Below are 18,219 nucleotides of genomic sequence, written 5' to 3'. Positions count from 1 at the left end.
TTGCATATGCTAAGAGTCAATCAACTACTGTGCCTGACCCGTCGATTGGTACATAAAGGTCCATATTGTCTTGTTCTCTGGTAAAGCCCTGAGCGATCAACACACCCAGTGTGAGCACATTTTAGAAGGCAGCTGCATCATCTTGTTGCGTTTACCCAACCAAACACTCTTCCAGCCTCTCCCTTTAAAAAGGCAGGCAGGCGCCCCACTGTTTTAACAGCTCTCTGCGCCACCATTTTGTCTCCATGTGTGCAGCTCCAGCTCACAACGCTGGCATTTCCATTTGAACTAAATGGTTGTGAGTTCAGTCGCCTGGACACATTATGTTTTTGGATGGTACCCTCCAGTGGAGATTAGCTTAATTAGCTGTGAAGAGCAGTGACTCGTGGGACTGTGCATGTTTGGTGCAGATAATTGCAGGGCTAGTGTGGTACACCCTGGCACCCAGCTTGCAATTGCAGGTGGGTTGGCACCAAGAAGTGCCTATCGGAGTGCACATCTGGCCCCGGCGGGGGTTGAAAACTTTCATTACACCCTCTTCAAAATGCCCTCCAAATCCCCACACAGCCCTGCCAAATTTTGTCTCTGAAAGGTCTTCCATTCTCTTTTTTGTCTGAGGCTAAGGGAGGGAGTAATTATTTTCCCTTACTGTGTTTTTCAGCTGAAAGAGTAGCATACTCTGTTCCTGACTCATCTTTGTCATTTTCTCTGTATTCATGGTCTCTTAGAGCATGATCTATTCTTTGGTCGTCCTTAATAATGCTCCACGTAGCCTTAAGAGAGACCCGGAGAATATGCCCGCTGCTGTGCGCAAGTCAGTGACTTCAATTTAGCTTCTTATCTTTTATTAGTATAGCTGTTTTCCTGGAGATAATGTTGTCATTGTCAAAAGCAGCCATGTTCTTTGGCAGTTGTTTACAAAAATGTCCCCGTTAGACACCCTTGTGTTCACAACATCTGATGATAAAAAAGTTATTATTTGAAGAAAGTGTTCACATGCAGTCTGATGATGGGAGCATTGATCCTGTTCGCCAGGACGGAAGAGGAATGAGAGGGAGAGAGAGAGAGAAGAGAGAGAGAGAGAGAGAGAGAGAGAGAGAGAGAGAGAGAGAGAGAGAGAGAGAGAGAGAGAGAGAGAGAGAGAGAGAGAGAGAGAGAGAGAGAGAGAGAGAGAGAGAGAGAGAGAGAGAGAGAGAGAGAGAATGAGTGAGTGACTGAGGGAACGAGTTAAACTGAAAGAGAGCGAAACGGTTCATGTGTTGTAATCATATGCATTGTCTTAGATTTAATTAGCTCAGTTATCTGTGCCGGTCGCAGGCGACTGACAGTTCACTCGAATGTTTCTCCGCGTGCCTGGCACTCGCACGGGAGAGGAGGCCATAATTCATCATTAGGATATCAGAGTCCAGGTGCAGATTAGAGCTGATAGAGGCAGCAGCCAGGCAAGGTGAAGCACTCAAGGAGGAAAATCTTATCCAACGCGGACAATTCCCAGGTCACGCCCGCGGTAATTGAAATAATTTTGCTGTGAGAGTTGTTTAATCTCCGAAAATCACACACGTAGTAGGCCTCCAAATTGAAAAAGCGTATAAGTCTGATTACATGTGCCAGGCCTACCCCCCCTCCACCATCCCCATGTCTTGACTAACATCCACCCCCCTCCCCACCCTCACTCCCCTCTTTCCCCCTAAGTTTATAAAACTCCCTACAGTGTCCACCACTGTCCTCTCGCTCCTGGACACTGGACACAGCGCAGCGTGTTCCTGTAGAAAGCCTCTGTTTCAGACGCAACAAATCATTTGTCTGTTATTAACCCTGAGCCTGTAATTATGCAGATTGCCATAGATTTTCCCCGGGTGCCGGGGAAGTGAGATCCAGGGGTTGCTCTCAGCGTGGCAGGCGGACGAGGGAACGGCCGTGCATTACTGAACTTGCCACATTCATCATGTTGACTGATGGCACGGGGAGCCGGTCCCCGGGTCCCGGTGGTTAATGTAGTGGGTAATTAACTGTCATTTGGCTGGTAATAGGCCGATGATCAATGGTTTGTGAGGAAACAAATTCTAATTCGGCAGCTGATGAATGCACGCCGAGGCCAGAGCAATTGAAGTCGCAGGGGTGGCGGAGAAGGGGGGGGGGGGTGGCAAAGAGGGGGGAGAAGGGAGCCGCTGTCAGAATTTCAAATGGCTCTTGAGGTGGCAGTGTTATCCTTCTTTCTTTTCTTCCCCTGCACCCCTATCCAAAAAAAAAATGAAATAAGTCCCTGGGACAAAGTAGCGCTTAATTTGTTGCCCTTGATGCCCCCAGAATACCTGTGCAGATGAACGATCCTGGAAGTGTGGGCCTAGATGCACGGAAATAGCGCTGATCCTTTGTTGTTTCATGTCAAATAAGGACTGGCATCTTTAATTTCTTAAAATTCTCCTCATGCCGACAAATATGCGTTGTAGCTTTAAGTCTCTGTTTCTGCAGGATGAAAACCACAGTGTCTTGTTTACGTGGTGGCGTAGCCGTGGCTACGGTGTTCACATGGTACAGTCTGATACAGAGTAAATTGCATAGATTTGGCTGCTCAGCGGGAGCACTGAGGTGACAGTGCCTGTGCGTTTTCCACTGGGACACCGTTTAATGATTACAGTCTTGCTACGAGGCCGAGACAATCTTCTAGCAACCACTGGGCTAAAGCCTTGTGGAATAATTTAATTGGTGTCTGTTTTTCTCTCATCAAATAGGTGCCATTGAGCCGAATGATACTGTAATACTTTGGGAATGTCCTTATCTTAAATAAGGTACTGCTGATTTGGCATTTCAAATGCTGATTCCAGCAGACAGGAATTTTAATTTAATGTTGCATCCTCACTTTCTTCAAATATGTATAGTACAGTGTCAGCTATGGATTTTGGTGTGCATTAGTACTTCACTGTACATACAAAGGCCTTGATCCAGTCCGATATTCTCTTCCCTCACATAGAGGTTCAGCCATGTCTGTTGTATCTCCCCTCTTCCTGTGTATTCAACTCCTGATCTTCTCCTCTGAAACCCACTGCTGAGAGGAAAGGGGTGCAGACGGGTTCTGGTGTCTCCAGCAGAGGCTGTGTTCCAAAGTGTGCCTTTGAATTCATTACGGGCCAGCTACGCTTAATTTGCGCCCTCCCTCGAGAGCCATTAGTGTCTGTGGCGTCAAGCTGACGGAGCGGCGAGAGACGAGTGGCAGGTAGGCTCCATCCATCACCCCCCTCCCCCCCGCAGGGTGAGGCACAGGGGTTTCTGGGAATGCTCGGTTGTTGTCGGGAGTTTGAAGCCGCGTTTGCCACACAGCCACACGGGTAAAGGGTGGCTGCTGCCGCTGCTCTCAGATCAGTCTGGATGAGGCTTTGATGTCTATTATTAGCCCCAGCTCTCCCAACACCCTGCCTCTGTGTGTGTCTGCGTGTCGGATGCTCTAAACAAAATGTTTGATTTGAGAAATGCAATGTATGTATTGTTCCCCTCAGTCAGGGCAGGTTCAGAGATTCCTTTAATCATTTAAAGTGACGGTAAAAGCAGCATAGGACTATACTGGATGAATTATGCAGAAAACAAGGGCAAGAAAAACAGGCAGGAGTTTGAATCTGAGCTGTGGGAACTCGTGGGTCTTCCGCTTTTTACTTATTTAAAGCACTCAGTCTACAATAAAGATCTTCATCTTGCTTAAGACATGCTCCAATATCCAAAATACTGCATAGGTAAACGCGGTTTGTGCCAAAGAAGGTGTGGAGTTTGCACCTAAACTTTCTGTAATGTAATCCGATTTTCTAAGGCTAAACATCTATGCATGTTTGTGTCTGAGGATGCTCCATAATACCTTACTGCCAGCCAAGCACATTTCTTTGCACTATTTCTGATATTTTGGGTGGTGTGTCTTAATGCAGGAGACTGTTGGGGTATTGAAGCCACCCATGAATGGTTGAACACAGTAGATAGCTCAGGTGTTTTGTGAGAAGTGCAGACCTTTGTCTCTCCGTTCTACGAAGCAAAATAGCGTGACAGTCCCAGTCAAAGGTGTGGGACGCTTTAAATTCGCAGGAGACGAGGAGAGGATGCATAGAGATAGCGGGGAAGGCAAAATAGAGCACTATTTTGATTCGACTTGACAAGAGAAAACCTTTAAGCATCACTCTTCACACACATATCCTCCATCATTTAGCAGGTGAAGCGCTTAGTACAACTTAGACTTTTGCAGCAAGGACATACAGTAAAAGGCCTCCCCCTTTTTTCAAAACAAATGTGCACAAATACAACAACCCCCCAAAAAACACTATGCTTTGTGTTTAAGTCTCTGAGTGCAAAAAAAAATACATGAAAATGATTATCTCATCCTAAATCTATCATCCTCATTTTCATTCATTTAAAACATTTTTAGATCAATTGCAAGCCTCTAAAAAAAAAAACCTAATCATTTCATCTATTTCATGTAGAGGCCTTTAGGCAATGTACATTTGCGCAGAGAGAGCAAAGAGAAGATAACACAAATGTATCTATATTTAGACAGCTCAAAGGGGAAGGCATAATTCCTTTAATTAAATCAGCGCAGATCCATCAGATCAGAACTCCATTTTTCCACCCTGCTTTTCCCTGCTACCTCGAATGCTCCAGGAGATATCCTTCATTGTCTCAAGGTGTGTTGACAGCAGCCCTTAATTCTGTAGGTATACATGAGGGCCACAATTTATCTGCTTTTCTCGCCTGTGGGAAACATACTTTCTGAAGGTTAATAAACAACCCTGCATATCCTGGGCTCCAAGATCATTTATCAGATTGTGATCTCTCACAGACTCGGAGAGTGGCGTGCAGTTTTATCATTTTAACAACGACGGCTAAAAGTGCCTCAAGAAGTCAGCCTAATAGGTTATTTTGTTGTATGATTTCGTTATCAGATATTTCCCCCATAATACTCAGTCTAGGTCACAGTGTGGCTGTAGCCATGAATCCCTAATGAATACTCCCACTAATGCCCTGAAAGCTGAAATAATAGGGTCGCTCCCTGGGCAGTGGTGCCAGTGGTGCCGTCATTCCACAACACAACCTTATCAAGTCCATGTCTGCAGCACGCACTCACATCGTGGGCATGACTAGTGTCAGTTAAGGGCCCTGTCCTTGATATCATCTAACTATGAGCCACTCTGATATCACATCAGCCTTAATTCATTTTACCCTCAGAGTATGGCTCACTCATGCCTTACTCCGCACTGCCAAGCCTAGTTGTGTTTTACTTGATGTGAAAAAATCGTTTTGTTTTCCTCCGTGTTTGTGTGCAGGCCTTTTAACGAAGAGTGTTGCTTCTCTCTGTGCTCTTTCCTCACAGGTTGTTTGGTGTGACAGGGAACTGTGCGGCCTGCAGCAAACTCATCCCGGCGTTCGAGATGGTGATGAGGGCTAAGGAGAATGTCTACCACCTGGACTGCTTCGCCTGCCAGCTTTGTAATCAGAGGTGAGTCACAGGCCCAGCCTCATCCCCACACCCAGAGAGAGAGGGGGGGGGGGGGGCATGAAAGGGAGGGCTGGCATGAAAACTATGGAAACCACTGCTCTAAATTGGCCTAACAAGCTTCATGTAAGGGATTTTCAGGTATCTAATTGGTTTTCACAACCAGGTGAGGCCATAGTGATTTTTGTCTGAAGATGGAAATGTACCCTGGAAGGAGTTTTATTTCTGAACCAGTGAGCCATACAGTCTTGTATAAAGTCTCAGTGTCTACAGAGAAGTTGAACTCTGTGCTGAGAGTACTTTTGAGGCGAGCTTTGCCGACACACACAAACACACATGCATAGCTCGACACTCCGAAAGACCTGTAAAGCACTGTGTCGAACTTGAGTCGATCACACGGTCTGGTTACGCACAATTAGCGCGCGGTTATTGTCTTGCCACTCCCCTCGGTTGCACGAGACAGGCTCACCTAATGCAAGAAGTCAGCTAATCTTCGTCAGCCCGGCTCAGGCAAGGCAACTCTGGTCCTCGGCATTAAAAACCCATTTAGGCGCGGGCAAACCTTTCTTTTTGCATTAGGGCAGGCGATCAACTGTTTAATAAAACTGACGTCAGTGCAGTTCGCTCGCTCCCACCGTGGCCTCCTGATGTCGCTCACTTGCCCATCACAATTTCTCTAGAGGCCGAAACTAAGATTTATGGCATGGCAACCGCGTTAATTGCAGCTGTTTCTCAGACTCAGCCTTGCAACTTCTGATTTTTTTTCTTTTCTTTTATTCCTTGACACCTGAGATTTGAGATTTCTAAGGAGTAATGCTTGTGCTGAATGTCCTTAACAGACCTCCATATCTTCTTGCCTCCAAGCCTGAACAAATGCACAGACATGAGAGAGCGGTTGCGAGAAAGTGAAGGAGAGCGATAAGAACGGAAAGAGGGATCAAAGGAGAGAGAGAAAGAGAGAGGGGGGGAGAGAAAGTGATCGCAGAGGAATAAAGAGAGATGAAGAGAAGGAGGGGAAGAATGAGAGAGCCCCCAGTGCAGATCTCGACGGAGGCCCGTGAAGTGATGATGTCTGCCAGGTTTGGGAGCGCTGGGTGAATCAGTTATTCACTGTCACAACATGACACAGGAGAGCCGTGGCATCTACAGGGTTGATATGCAAATCTCGCCTTGTGCCGTCATCTGACCACCAGCAAATTCATTTGTCAACAAAGTGACGAGACATTATCTCGGCCGACACATGAACCACCAGAATTGTCTGAGCAGCTTTGTTGTCTTGTCGCGCGCTTGCGAGAGCTGCACAGATTTTTACGGACGCTTTCTGAAATAAAGGATTGTGGGCCTCACAGCACGCCTCTCGTGGTGACAGCTCTGTCACAGTGACGCTGTCGCGCCGCACACTCATACGAATGCACATCTGCTCTCTGATCCACTTGGATAAGTATCAGTAAGGACAGGCAGATCCTGTCAGCTGCCTGAAGATAAGTCATCTGATATCCGTTAGTAGAGAAGCAGTTTGAATTGGGCATAGTTCAGAATTTGAATGGCAGTGTGGATTTTGGCATCACAGGAAAGTGTGCGTCGCATGTTTTAAAATAAATAACTTAAACTTGTTGTTGAGTTGTGTGGTCTTACTCAAACCTTAGGAGGTACACTAAAGTTAGATGTTAAGTTAGATAAGTAGGGCTCATCACATATATCCAATCATGGGAGGGATTTCGTCTTATTTCTGTTGCTTTGGCAAACACCAAGGCAAGGGTGTCTTACAAGAAGCACCGTTTAAAGTGGCTGAGGTTGTTTTTTGTGTAACATTGATCGGAAAATTGGGAAGCCTGATGAACATAGCAGTCACCAGGGGTCACCAAGTGTAATTACGCCCCGCTCCCCAGGGTCAGCTGCAGCTAGTGTCACTGTTTGAAGGTTAAATTGCTACAATCAAGTTTGCAAAGCACAGAAATGCCCCCAACCCCCTCCACACACAAGCACACGCACACACACACACTCACAACTTTTCCACACATATAATCACAGCCATCATCTCATTTTGAGTTGCTTTATTAGGCAGTTCAGCCCACACAACGCTACAGTCAAGGCCAGCAACAATTAGCCTGATTTCATCAAAGAGTTTGCAAAGAGCTGGAATGCTACCCTCAGGTTTAGCTGGTCTGCTGAGCCTCTGCAACAGGACTGGTGGGAAATTAGAAATGGGAAGCAGTGCACTTGCTTTTACTACTGTGACCAGTGATGCTAGTTTTCTGTCTGAGTAGGCAGTGGATTCATTTGCTATCACTAGACAGGCTAGTTGATGCTACAATAGCCAATGTGATACAATCAAATTTTGATCAGACCTGCAAGGCCTTTCAGATTTATGATTGGAAAAGACTTTTCCACATATTGGCATGCAGACTCTCATTGTTTTTACTGGATACCCCTCTGTATCCCTTTTGCAGTGTTTGACTGCCCATGTCTACAGTTTGACCTTAAACTTGTGATTCCCTTATAAATCCCCTCACCCGCGTCAGTGTTATTTCCCTGGGAAGGGGACATGGAAGCTAACAGAGTGTGTGTGTGTGTGTGTGTGTGTGTGTGTGTGTGTGTTTGGGGGAGGAGGTAGTGTGGAAGGGAAGGATGAGATTTCAGCCAGCCGTTAGCCACAGATCAGCCCCACGGAGACAGCTAATCGATGAGCCTGTCCTCCTCCCTGGCCTCATCATCCAGCCACTCCTGGCCCAATTTCTGCCTGATGAGCTGGGGGGGTGGGGGGGTGGCGCTCTCCGCAGGCTCCCCCAGAGGCCTGCGGGACACTGGGACCCGAGCTGGGTGACAGGGCAGGGGAGGTCAGTGGTGATAAGGGGACAGCCTCCGCTCTTTCCAGGCAAGGTCCCTTCCCCAACCAGAGCAGAGCAGGGGATTCGTTAGGAAGCCTCAATAGCATCCGAACATTTAATGTGTCTTGGCTTCTGAGCACAAGTCCACAAAAGATACATTTTTTTTATCTCTTGCTCCACTTGGCTTTAGTCTGGGTTGTACACATAACTAGTCAAGAGATTTTATAATTGATTTACTGCTTTACTAGAGAGCATCAGGGCTGACATAAAAGTTAGCATTGCAAATGTTTTGAGCTGGTTTAACTTTGTTACATTTAGGCTGTATGGGAAATGGTCTGCTACTGGAGTGTCTGAATCACAGCCAGCTTTTCCTTTCTCATCGCCCAATACATTTGGTAATATAAGGACTTTATATATGTTGCCTAATACATTCATACTCACTTTTTAAATAAATCGCATATGCCACATATATATGCTATTATGAATTATTCTTTCAGAATATAGATAGATATCAGTTTACATAAAAATCAACACTAAAGGAAACAAGACTAAAAGTAAATGTGAAAGGCCCATCTTCCTAATGACTGACTCCTGTTTGTGTTGATCTATAATTGGATAGAGGGAGAGGCGAAGGGCAACGCAAGGACATTTGTGTCCATTTATCTCTGATGGGCCAAATGGAATATCCTTGTCATAATTGGTACACAGATGTCACATATGCTGTTGACATTTCACCAAGCAGAATCATTTGAGATTGAGGTGGGTGGGGTGAGGGGCGACAAAGGTAAAAGGGAGCAAAATAAGGCAGTAAATAAACATGGTTGGAGCCATTGAGCAGAGATAGGGAGAGAGGGGGGGAGGGAGGTGGTGGTGTGGAGGAGGAGGAGGAGGAGTGGGCTTCAGTGTCACTGAAGACAGACACTAATGGATTCCTGGGAAGAATGTGTCATTTAAACAGGACATTTTTATTGGAGCAGATGACACCATTACATTAAGCACACCTCTGCATTGTGTTAATCACTCTGTCAACAAGCACAGTGGATGGATATTACTTGTTGGTACTTGATCCTTTGTAATAGCAGTGGCATAACCATAGGCTTCCTAACAACAAAACAACTCGTACAACCCAGCTTTTCGCTGGTAGGGACAAAAGTTGAAAAGAGGTTATATGACACTGTGGCTTATTTTCAGTCACAGCATTGTTAGTGCAGAACAGTAGGTTACCACTGGCAATATAGATTGGACCATTTCATTTGCGCTCTGGTTTTTCTAACCCCACAAAATGTGTCCTCTTAAATGGCGATAATCAGGTGATGCCTACTGTTTGTGTGCGCAGACGAGGCATGGGCTGAAGCCCCCCCTGCTGTGTGGAGTAATAGGCTTTTAATGCTGCCAGGCTGAGCTGAACTGAGCCCCACAGTGGCAGGTAGTCTGGGCTCCAGGAGCAGGAGCAGGAGCTGGAGCAGGAGCTGGGCAGACACTCCTCCCAGAGTGCCAAGGAGAGCCCAGAGCCGGGCTCAGGGAGGGAGGCTAAGTCAAACACCAGCCAGCCGTGCCGGTAAACACAAGCGCTTGCTCACTCTCCGACCTTGTCGAACTCTTGCTGTGAGCAAGATAAGCGGCCCTCAGGACGGCGCACGATGCCGAAGGAGCTCTATCTCTCTCTCTCCCTCTCTTCACCCCCCCCACCCCCACTCACTCCTTTTCTCCAAGCTTCTCTCCCTCGCTGTTTCTCTCTCTCTTTCTCTCTCTCTTGCTCTGTCTCTCCTCATCCAACATAATCTTCACTCCAAAAAGGTCAAGTGTGACTTTGGCCCATTCTGCAAAAAAAAAAAAAGTCTAGGACTGTGGTTTGTGGGATTTATTTATGAAACTGCCACAGGTGTGAAGAAGCAGCGTGTTCTGGTGATTCATTCTGGAGATACGCAGTGTAAACATGCGCTGGAACATGATGCTTCTGCAGGTCATGGCCGACTCCAACACTAATGGGGCATAGGGGCGGTTCAACATTAGCTTTTTGCAGAATCCCTACGTATCAGATTCTTCAAAAGGATCCATCTGGTTTGTTTGGTGAGGGTCAAAGAGTAGCCCAGAAGAGCTGTTGGTGGATTGGCGTTACGTAACCAGTGTTGTTTTCTCTTGCCCTGTTCTTCAGGTTTTGTGTGGGAGATAAATTCTTCCTGAAGAACAACATGATCCTGTGCCAGACCGACTACGAGGAGGGGCTGATGAAGGAAGGCTACGCGCCCCAAGTCCGCTGACGTCTCCAAGATGGTGGGGGGCTGAGTCTGGAGTGAAAATCAAACAAACTTAAGGAGCACCTGCAATCAGATGCCAAAAGCACTAAATCCTCTCCAGCATCCATGACCACGTGTACATACCCAGCAGCATCCCCCACAGGGACTCCAGTGTACAGAATAGCCATAGACTCTGAAGGGTTTTTGTTTCCGGGGGGGGTTGAGAGCCCCTTTCTAATGTGACAGTCAACAGTGAACGTTTTGCTCTTTCATGAAGACGCTGCCCCCCCCTGTCACCAACACAAGCCTTATGGAGACAGCCAGCCCCATCAGATAACCCCCTGGACAGACAACCAGACACTCCACTCCACATCACTGCAATGGTGGACAAATCCCATTTCTTTCCTGGACTGAGGACCCTCAAGTAAAACAATCAATGTAAATGGATGAAATAAAAAACAACTTTTGCAAGCAGGGTGCCAGGTCAACATAAGATCTCAGGTTGAATGGGTTTCTGTTTCTCTCTCTCTCCCCCCTGATAATGGCAATGCCTCTTAACCTGCTGCCACTGTTGACCCCCAGTCTGTACGAGACTTGTGCTTTGTCCTGAGACTTATCTTCATCCATCCCCCAGTGCACACTGGGCTGGACTCAGAAAACTGATCAGTACTTTAGTGCAGTGAATTAACTATTTCAGTAAGCTTTGTCTGCCTTTAATTTAACAAATGGTCTCATAAAAGCTTGAGAGAAAGATTTGTCTGTGTGTGTGGGCGTGGGCGTGTGCGTGCGCGCGAGTCTGTGTGTGTGTGTGTGTGCGTGTGTGTGTGTTTGTGTGTGTGTGTGTGTGTGTGTGTGTGCGTGTGCGTGCGTGTGCGTGTGTGTGTATGAACATACACACAGAGAGACACAAGGGTTGAGTTTGTCCCTAAGTAATAGGTTGGTGATGGAGTAGGAGAGAGGGGCTTAAGGGGTAAGTGTGGGTAGAACCTCTTTTTGTACAATGTATTTATTTAATATACTTTCAGTGATCACTAAGTCCTCTAAGACTTTGCTCCTAATGTGTTTCTACTTGAACTCAATCACTGGTCAATCACCGATGACACATTTTGACATGAGTGTTGTATTGTACCTTTTCTGTTCTTATTCTGTCTGTCTGTCTCTTATGGCACTCAGGCCACACTTGTCAAGCAGATTTCCAATGTGGTTGCCTTAAGACACAACTGCTCACATGTTCTGGAGGCGTAAAGGTCACCTTAAATCCCTGGCGTAGTTCGAGAGGCACCTTTCCTGTGGGATGCCATTTTGTTGTTGACACAAGTCAGCTGGCATACTTGCATAAGAGCTGTCTGCTGTGCCACACATTCGGCAGCAGAGCACCACACAGGTGATGGTGACGGGCAACAATTAAATGCTTCAAAACGGAGGGCACAGAACAGATGAAATTATACGAATATGAACTGATTTGTAAATCATGGTTGTACATAAAGAAAAATATTCCTTTTGCTTGCTATTGTATAATGATTTCTTTTTATGTGTCATTCAGCATGAGAAGTTATTTTAGAGCAACGCTTGTACATACTGTATTGTAATCATTTTAAGCACAAATGTAATACAGTTTTATTGTGTTAACGGTGTGTGCATTCCTCATTCTGTACCGTCCTTGCCAGCAGTTGTCAATGGAGAAGCTGTTCGGCTTTGCATTGAGTGTCATCCATTTCTATGGCACCATGTTTACTGAAGCAATTTGGGTTAAGTGCCTTGCTCAAGGGCATAAAAGTAGATGCAAACCAGCCACCAGAAACCCTTCTGTTCACCAGTCCATTACCCCAACCACCAGACCATGCTGCAGTCCTTGCAATATGATTGATCGTAAGTGCAATCATGTTGTCAGCCATTTTGTTGTCATCTCTGCTCTTCCAAATAACACTCTCCTGTGCCTTTTATAGAGGTACATAATGCCAGATGGCATTTTTAAAATGCCAAATAATACCATTCTTATGCCTCCTATGTCCAAGGAATATTATAAAATGCATAAGCTGGTTAAATGTTTTCATATTGCAATATCACAGATAGCATTTGATACTTGGATATGATATTGATTCATAGTTTCCCTGTACACTAAAACAAGATTCAGATTTTATTGGTGTTCTCAGATCAGGGTTTCGACCTTCTGAAGATCTGAACCATTTTGTAGTTTGAAAGAATCCTGGGAAAGCTTTTAAAACCCTCCTCGGTGCACAAGAAAAGCACTGAGATTAAAGTTCTCCCCTCTAATTAGTGAGACAGTTTAAAGTATCCTGTGAAGTTTGACAACAGTAGTGCTTACATTACATTATACCACACAATAAGCAGGCCAATTAAACTAATTGAATTTCTTTAGCCTGAAACACACAGGGAGAAAAATAACTTTGATTAGACTCAAGCTGTTAAGGCTTTCAATGGATGGCTTCAGAAGCAAGCCCCTGCAACCAATTCCGCAGGAACTAAATTGGAAGAAAGTCCTGCCTTAGCAGCCTACATCATGTCATTACTAGTAATTGTTTGAGATTGTGCCTAATTGAATCATATGTCTTTGAACTGACCATCAGTTTCCACAAGTAAGAGGTTTCTATTATTTCCAATGACATAATCTAGGCTGTTGCAGAGCTCCCAAGAGGAATTTTTGCCTCTAATTACTGAAATCCACAACCATACTGAAACACATGTGATGTGTTAGACAGTGGAACTGTGCTGAAATGTGAATTTCACTGAACCTCCCAGAGGTGATTTGATTAAGTAAGTACTTCAAGAAATGATGACTACTATCCCAGCTTGGATATTTGTCATACACAAGATGGATCATTTAGGCTATGGTTGTAGACTACAGCCTTTAATTAAAAGGTCATACAGATACGTCACAGTCTTTCTGCTTATAAGCAACAGCCCCATAAACTGTAAGGTTTGAATTCACTTAACATTATCATCTGTTTCTCTGAGACCAATCTCTTATTTGAGGAAACCATCGAATGATCCAAAGGGAGGTTAGCAGTGTTTCATGCGAGGCCCTTTGTTGTGATGCGATGCGCTTGTAACTCACAAGGGCGTTTGTTAAGTATCGCTCCTTCACAAAAAAAAACTGAAGAGGGACAGAGAGAGAGAAAGAAAGAAAGAAGAGAAAAAAGAAACATCACATCCACATCCCCCACAGCAACTGCGAGCTGACGAAGCACAAAAAAGAAAACAACAAAAAAATCACCCAAGTTCTCCCACAAAATAGTCATTAGGAGCATTTAGAAAAAAACATTAACTGCCAGTCTATGTATCGTTAGCGGCTTCATCCCTGCGCTGCCACTGACCCTGGAGTTAGTGCTGGGTTGCGCGCAGGCCCGTCTCCCTCGTTTCGCAAACGGCTCCAGGGGCGAAAATAATGATCTTCGCAGACATGCCAATGCTATCTGGACCAGATAACACTGCTTTAATGACTCCTTATCCTTCAGCCCTTTCGAGGAGATGGGTGCCCTGGCAAAGGTATTGCCGTTGTTGGGTCATTAGCCGTTTATGGGCGAGGATAATAGAGTTTCATAGGCCTATGTTGGTCTGATTCTAGTGTACGTTACCCAATGGAAAACACCCTTGTAAGATAAGGCAGGCCTCACTGATGAACAGCGGTCAGCTCACCCCTCGCTTTATCGACTTGTGCGGCCAATAAACTCAGCCATGCCATTACTGAATAAAACTGAAATAAAGTAAAGAAGCGAAGAATAATATGATGAAGTCAAGGCCGATCTAAAAATGATGGCTCTCTACAGTGGCTGCTATACCTCTGAAGAGCCAAACTGTTGTTAGTTTGTGTGTAAGGTTCAGCTTAATTATTATGTAATAGCACAAAGCCCATATTTTAGTAAAAAAATTAATATTGTTTTGCATAATATTGTTTTGGAGCCTACAATATTGTCTGTTCAGAATAATAGCCAATCAATCCAATCATCAAGTCTATGTCATCTTCATTTAACTCATTTAACAGATCCACAGCGCTAGAATTGAGACACTGTGTCATAAGTTCAATAAATCCCACCAAAAAGCTGTGCTATTCAAGGAATGCAGAGCACAATGCATTATCAGGCCTGATCATCTCAGAAGTCTGTCTTCCATTATCAGTAATGTGCTCTGCTTAGCGTAGTACATGGCAAATGACTCCAATGAGATGGGATGGAGGAGAGATAGTGTGCTTATGTTCCTCTGAAGTTCTCCTTTTGATGTGGAACTCTAAGCTCTACCACATGGGCAAGGTCCATTCGTGCAGCAGTTAGCCCTGCAATGACAGCTGTGGGTGCACATACCAGTGAAGAACACCCTAAGCACCGCTGCCCTATTTTACATTCTTGCTGCCATTAACACACAAATAACAACATTTCAGATAGTGGATAAATACAAACAACACATTACCTTTTTCCCATGGAGGGAGGGGTGCATGGTGCCATCTTATGACATCCAGAGAGAAAAATTGGGGAATGACTTGGTCCTTGGTGGTGGTGTTTGGTACATATTGAGAGCTCATACTGTTCTTGTAATACTACTGCAATCTTAAGCTCTCATCTTACTGGTTTGTGGTTATTTAACAACTGCTATTTTATCAGTGGAAGCCAGTTTGTCCTGTCTGTTTGACAGAGTCAGCACCATTATGATGAACAAGGCAGTGTTTACCATGCTCTGTTTCCACACAAACCATCCTCTGGAAAATTAGAAAGGTGATTGTCATCTGCAGGGGAGTGCAAAGACAACAGTATTCTCAGCAGTGACCTTCATGAAACCTTTGCGAAAAAGAGATATTAGGTGATTCAAGGCAATTTTCTCCAGTTACTGCCTCAACTGAGCTCATCTACCAGAAAATCATGCGGCGCCTTAGACGACTTATTTGACTGGGCAAAATGCTTGAGAAGGAACGAGAGAGATATACACCTCTGCAGTCCTTAAGGAGGATAATGTAAGAAATCAAATAGGGCAGATGTGTGTTCAGAGAAGAATAAAGGTTGTCACTGCTAAACGATGCCATTGTTTGTGCTGGTGAAGACACTGGTCACAGCAGATGCCCATCCTTCTTCTTCCCATGTGGATTGAGGTGAGAGGCTGTGCTTCCCATACAACGCTTGGCTGATGGGCTCATTATCACAGCAGCCAACAATAAAACAGCCATGCAGCAGGACTCCCTGGCTGTAAAACTTCCTGATGATTAGACTCGGAGGATTGGTTGTATCCTGCAAGCGTGACTCCTCGTGTGGCAGGCTACAGTAACACAGCATGTCTGGGTAATCACAAACTTAGGTGTGGATTGTTTTTTCTGACCCATTATAGTTTGATTTTCTAAAGGGTCACTTTAAATAAATACTGAAGGAGAACGGACCACAGCTTAAGGATATTTTTTGACCAATTTCTATAGCATTTTCTACATCTCTACAGCAATATTTACCAATACACTTTTCTGGCTTTGCACACATATCCCATTGCCACTCAAGCGCTGACCTTGTTGTTACCCTAGCCATTTGAGCTCTAACTAGTAAGCATTGCCTTCACTCCATAACAACTTCAGGTGAACCTGGAGCTTCTCCTCCATACGTGAGGCTGGAGAACTAATCAGGCTGCTGAGTCTGCCTCCTAATGGGCACACCAGAGACCCAGGACCAGCGGACCCTGCCAATCCACACCATTCATTTTGACACGGGGATCTGGACGGAGCACTGAAGCCTGCTAATTAGATCTGGCCGTCACGCCTCTGACATCCATAATACCTGACGACGTTCCCACATAGCATCAGCGGGAGCTAGCGCTCCATGAAAACAAGAGCTGGGATTTGGACCGCGTCAAAGACAGACGCCTCTTTGTGTCGTTGGGGTTGTTTTTGCGCAAGTGTCTTCAACCTATTTGTTTGTCATTAATCGTTTAGTAGTTAATCACTGTGCATTGTGCAGGCCCCCCATCAAGGGTCAAAGGTCAAAGGGTACAGATGAGCCCATCCCCAGGGCCAGGGGGCCCACGCAAAGGTCTAGGATTAAATAGCGGCCTGGAGAGGACAGCTGTTTTGCCGTGTGCAAATGTAACATGCATTGTGAGTGCTTCGTCGTGCACAAATGACTAGTCTGTGCTGTGCAGGATGGTGGTGGTGGGGGGGGGGGGGGGGGGATTCAGCCATCTGTCTCAGGAGGGTGTGTCGCATGGAGATGATCTTTTACCCAGGCAAGATACACCTCAACTTACGGTCCTCAGAGTCCAAGAGCAGGAACAACCAGCCTTTGTTGGGTGTCCTCAACAAAAGTAGTAGCTGTCTGATAAAGAAATGATGATTGTCTTGTCTTGATATGCTTGCCACAAGGATGCTATCTAGGTTTATACCTTAAGACGGCAAACTCAGTATTCCATTTTTTTGTGTCTCCTCTGACTGTTTGTTTATTTCGTTGTTTGTCTTTTGGTCTGAGATGTTTATGTTCGAAATGCTTATGAAAAGCGTCTGTTCTCCCGCATGGGCTTTGTGACCTCCCACCCTTCATTAGGGCTGAAAAAGCACACCCACACACTGAGCTCTCCAGGTCCAAACCACTGCAGGTCAGATACGTGGGCTGGGAAGAGGAAAGCAAAAAAGGGGAGAAAATGGATATCTTTTGTCGCTTAGAACTTCAGCACAAACAGCTCTCTGACTTATGTAAACTGATAACCAGACAGGGCCTGCAGCCTTGTTTAAGCACATAGAACCTGCCAGACGGGCAGACGGTCATTATCTATTGTGCATCATTATTGTAATTAAAACATCCTAACACTTGAGAGACCAACTATTTATTAATTTCTCTTTGTTTTCAAAAGAAAGGAGCCTGCGGCTCAGTGAACTGGTTTTAACTGGCAATGTGTCGTTTAGTACTGGACTCATGGTCTTTGCTGACCCCATCAGGGGGCAAAATCTGATGTTTTTCTCCATAAATTCCATGCCCTCATTTCTTTCTCTTTTATGGGTTGTTTCATTTGATTTTTTTCATAAAGTTTGCGTTGCCTTCCATTACACAGGGGTATTTGGGATGAGAGACTTCTGCCTCATCAGCAATTTTACAGCATTTATTTCCATTGCTAATAAAGGAGGCTTCAGAAGAAGAACATCTGCTGTGCTTCATCCACACCGACTCTAACAATGCTTTTGTCCTCAGCGGAGGCATTGTATGTGCTAACCAGAGACCAGAACTGCAGTCTGCCGGACAACACGTACCCAGCCATACCCTAAGGGGGCCTAATCGAAGGCAGTCCCACAAGACCTATTTATTGGGGTCAGCATTTAAGTTTTTTTTTGGCCCATCCTCCTCCCTAAACTTTATCAAGTGATGAGGGGCGGAAACAAGCAGAGGTAGATAAAAGTGTTGGGAATGGTAATGATGCCAAGTAATGATTTCCCTGGAGGAAAACTGATCTATTGCCACGGGGAGGAGAGGGGGAAGAAAGACCCGGGGGTGGAGGGGTGGAGGGAGGGATAGGATGGGAGAAAGAGATATAATCCACATCAGCATTTCATAGGCACTTCATGGCACCTACACCATGAAAGAGGTAGCGAGGTAGCGAGGGAGGGAGGGAGAAACCATATTATGGAGAGAGAGATTCTCATCACCATGTGCGGGTCTCTCTGCTGCTTTTATTGTGATGGAGGGTGAAATGTAAAATACCTGTGTACGCTAGG

At 45.4% G+C, this 18,219-nt stretch overlaps 1 protein-coding gene across 1 annotated transcript in view; it reads left to right on the top strand.

Moving 5' to 3' along the window:
* lmo3 (LIM domain only 3) overlaps positions 1 to 10,556 on the top strand; it is a gene marked incomplete at both ends in the record, with an annotated part of 30,007 nt that extends 19,451 nt beyond the window's left edge. The window contains 2 exons of the mRNA XM_080851256.1: positions 5,345 to 5,470; positions 10,451 to 10,556. Coding sequence (XP_080707382.1) covers positions 5,345 to 5,470; positions 10,451 to 10,556 — 232 coding nt within the window. The remainder of the gene's footprint in view (positions 1 to 5,344; positions 5,471 to 10,450) is intronic.
* Between the last annotated feature and the right edge of the window lie 7,663 nt (positions 10,557 to 18,219).

This window comes from Sprattus sprattus, assembly GCF_963457725.1.
Source record: "Sprattus sprattus genome assembly, chromosome: 14".
NCBI classification, from domain to species: Eukaryota; Metazoa; Chordata; class Actinopteri; order Clupeiformes; family Clupeidae; genus Sprattus; species Sprattus sprattus.
The sequence above is the reverse complement of the archived record's forward strand: the minus strand, read 5'-3'. Positions and strand labels throughout refer to the sequence as shown.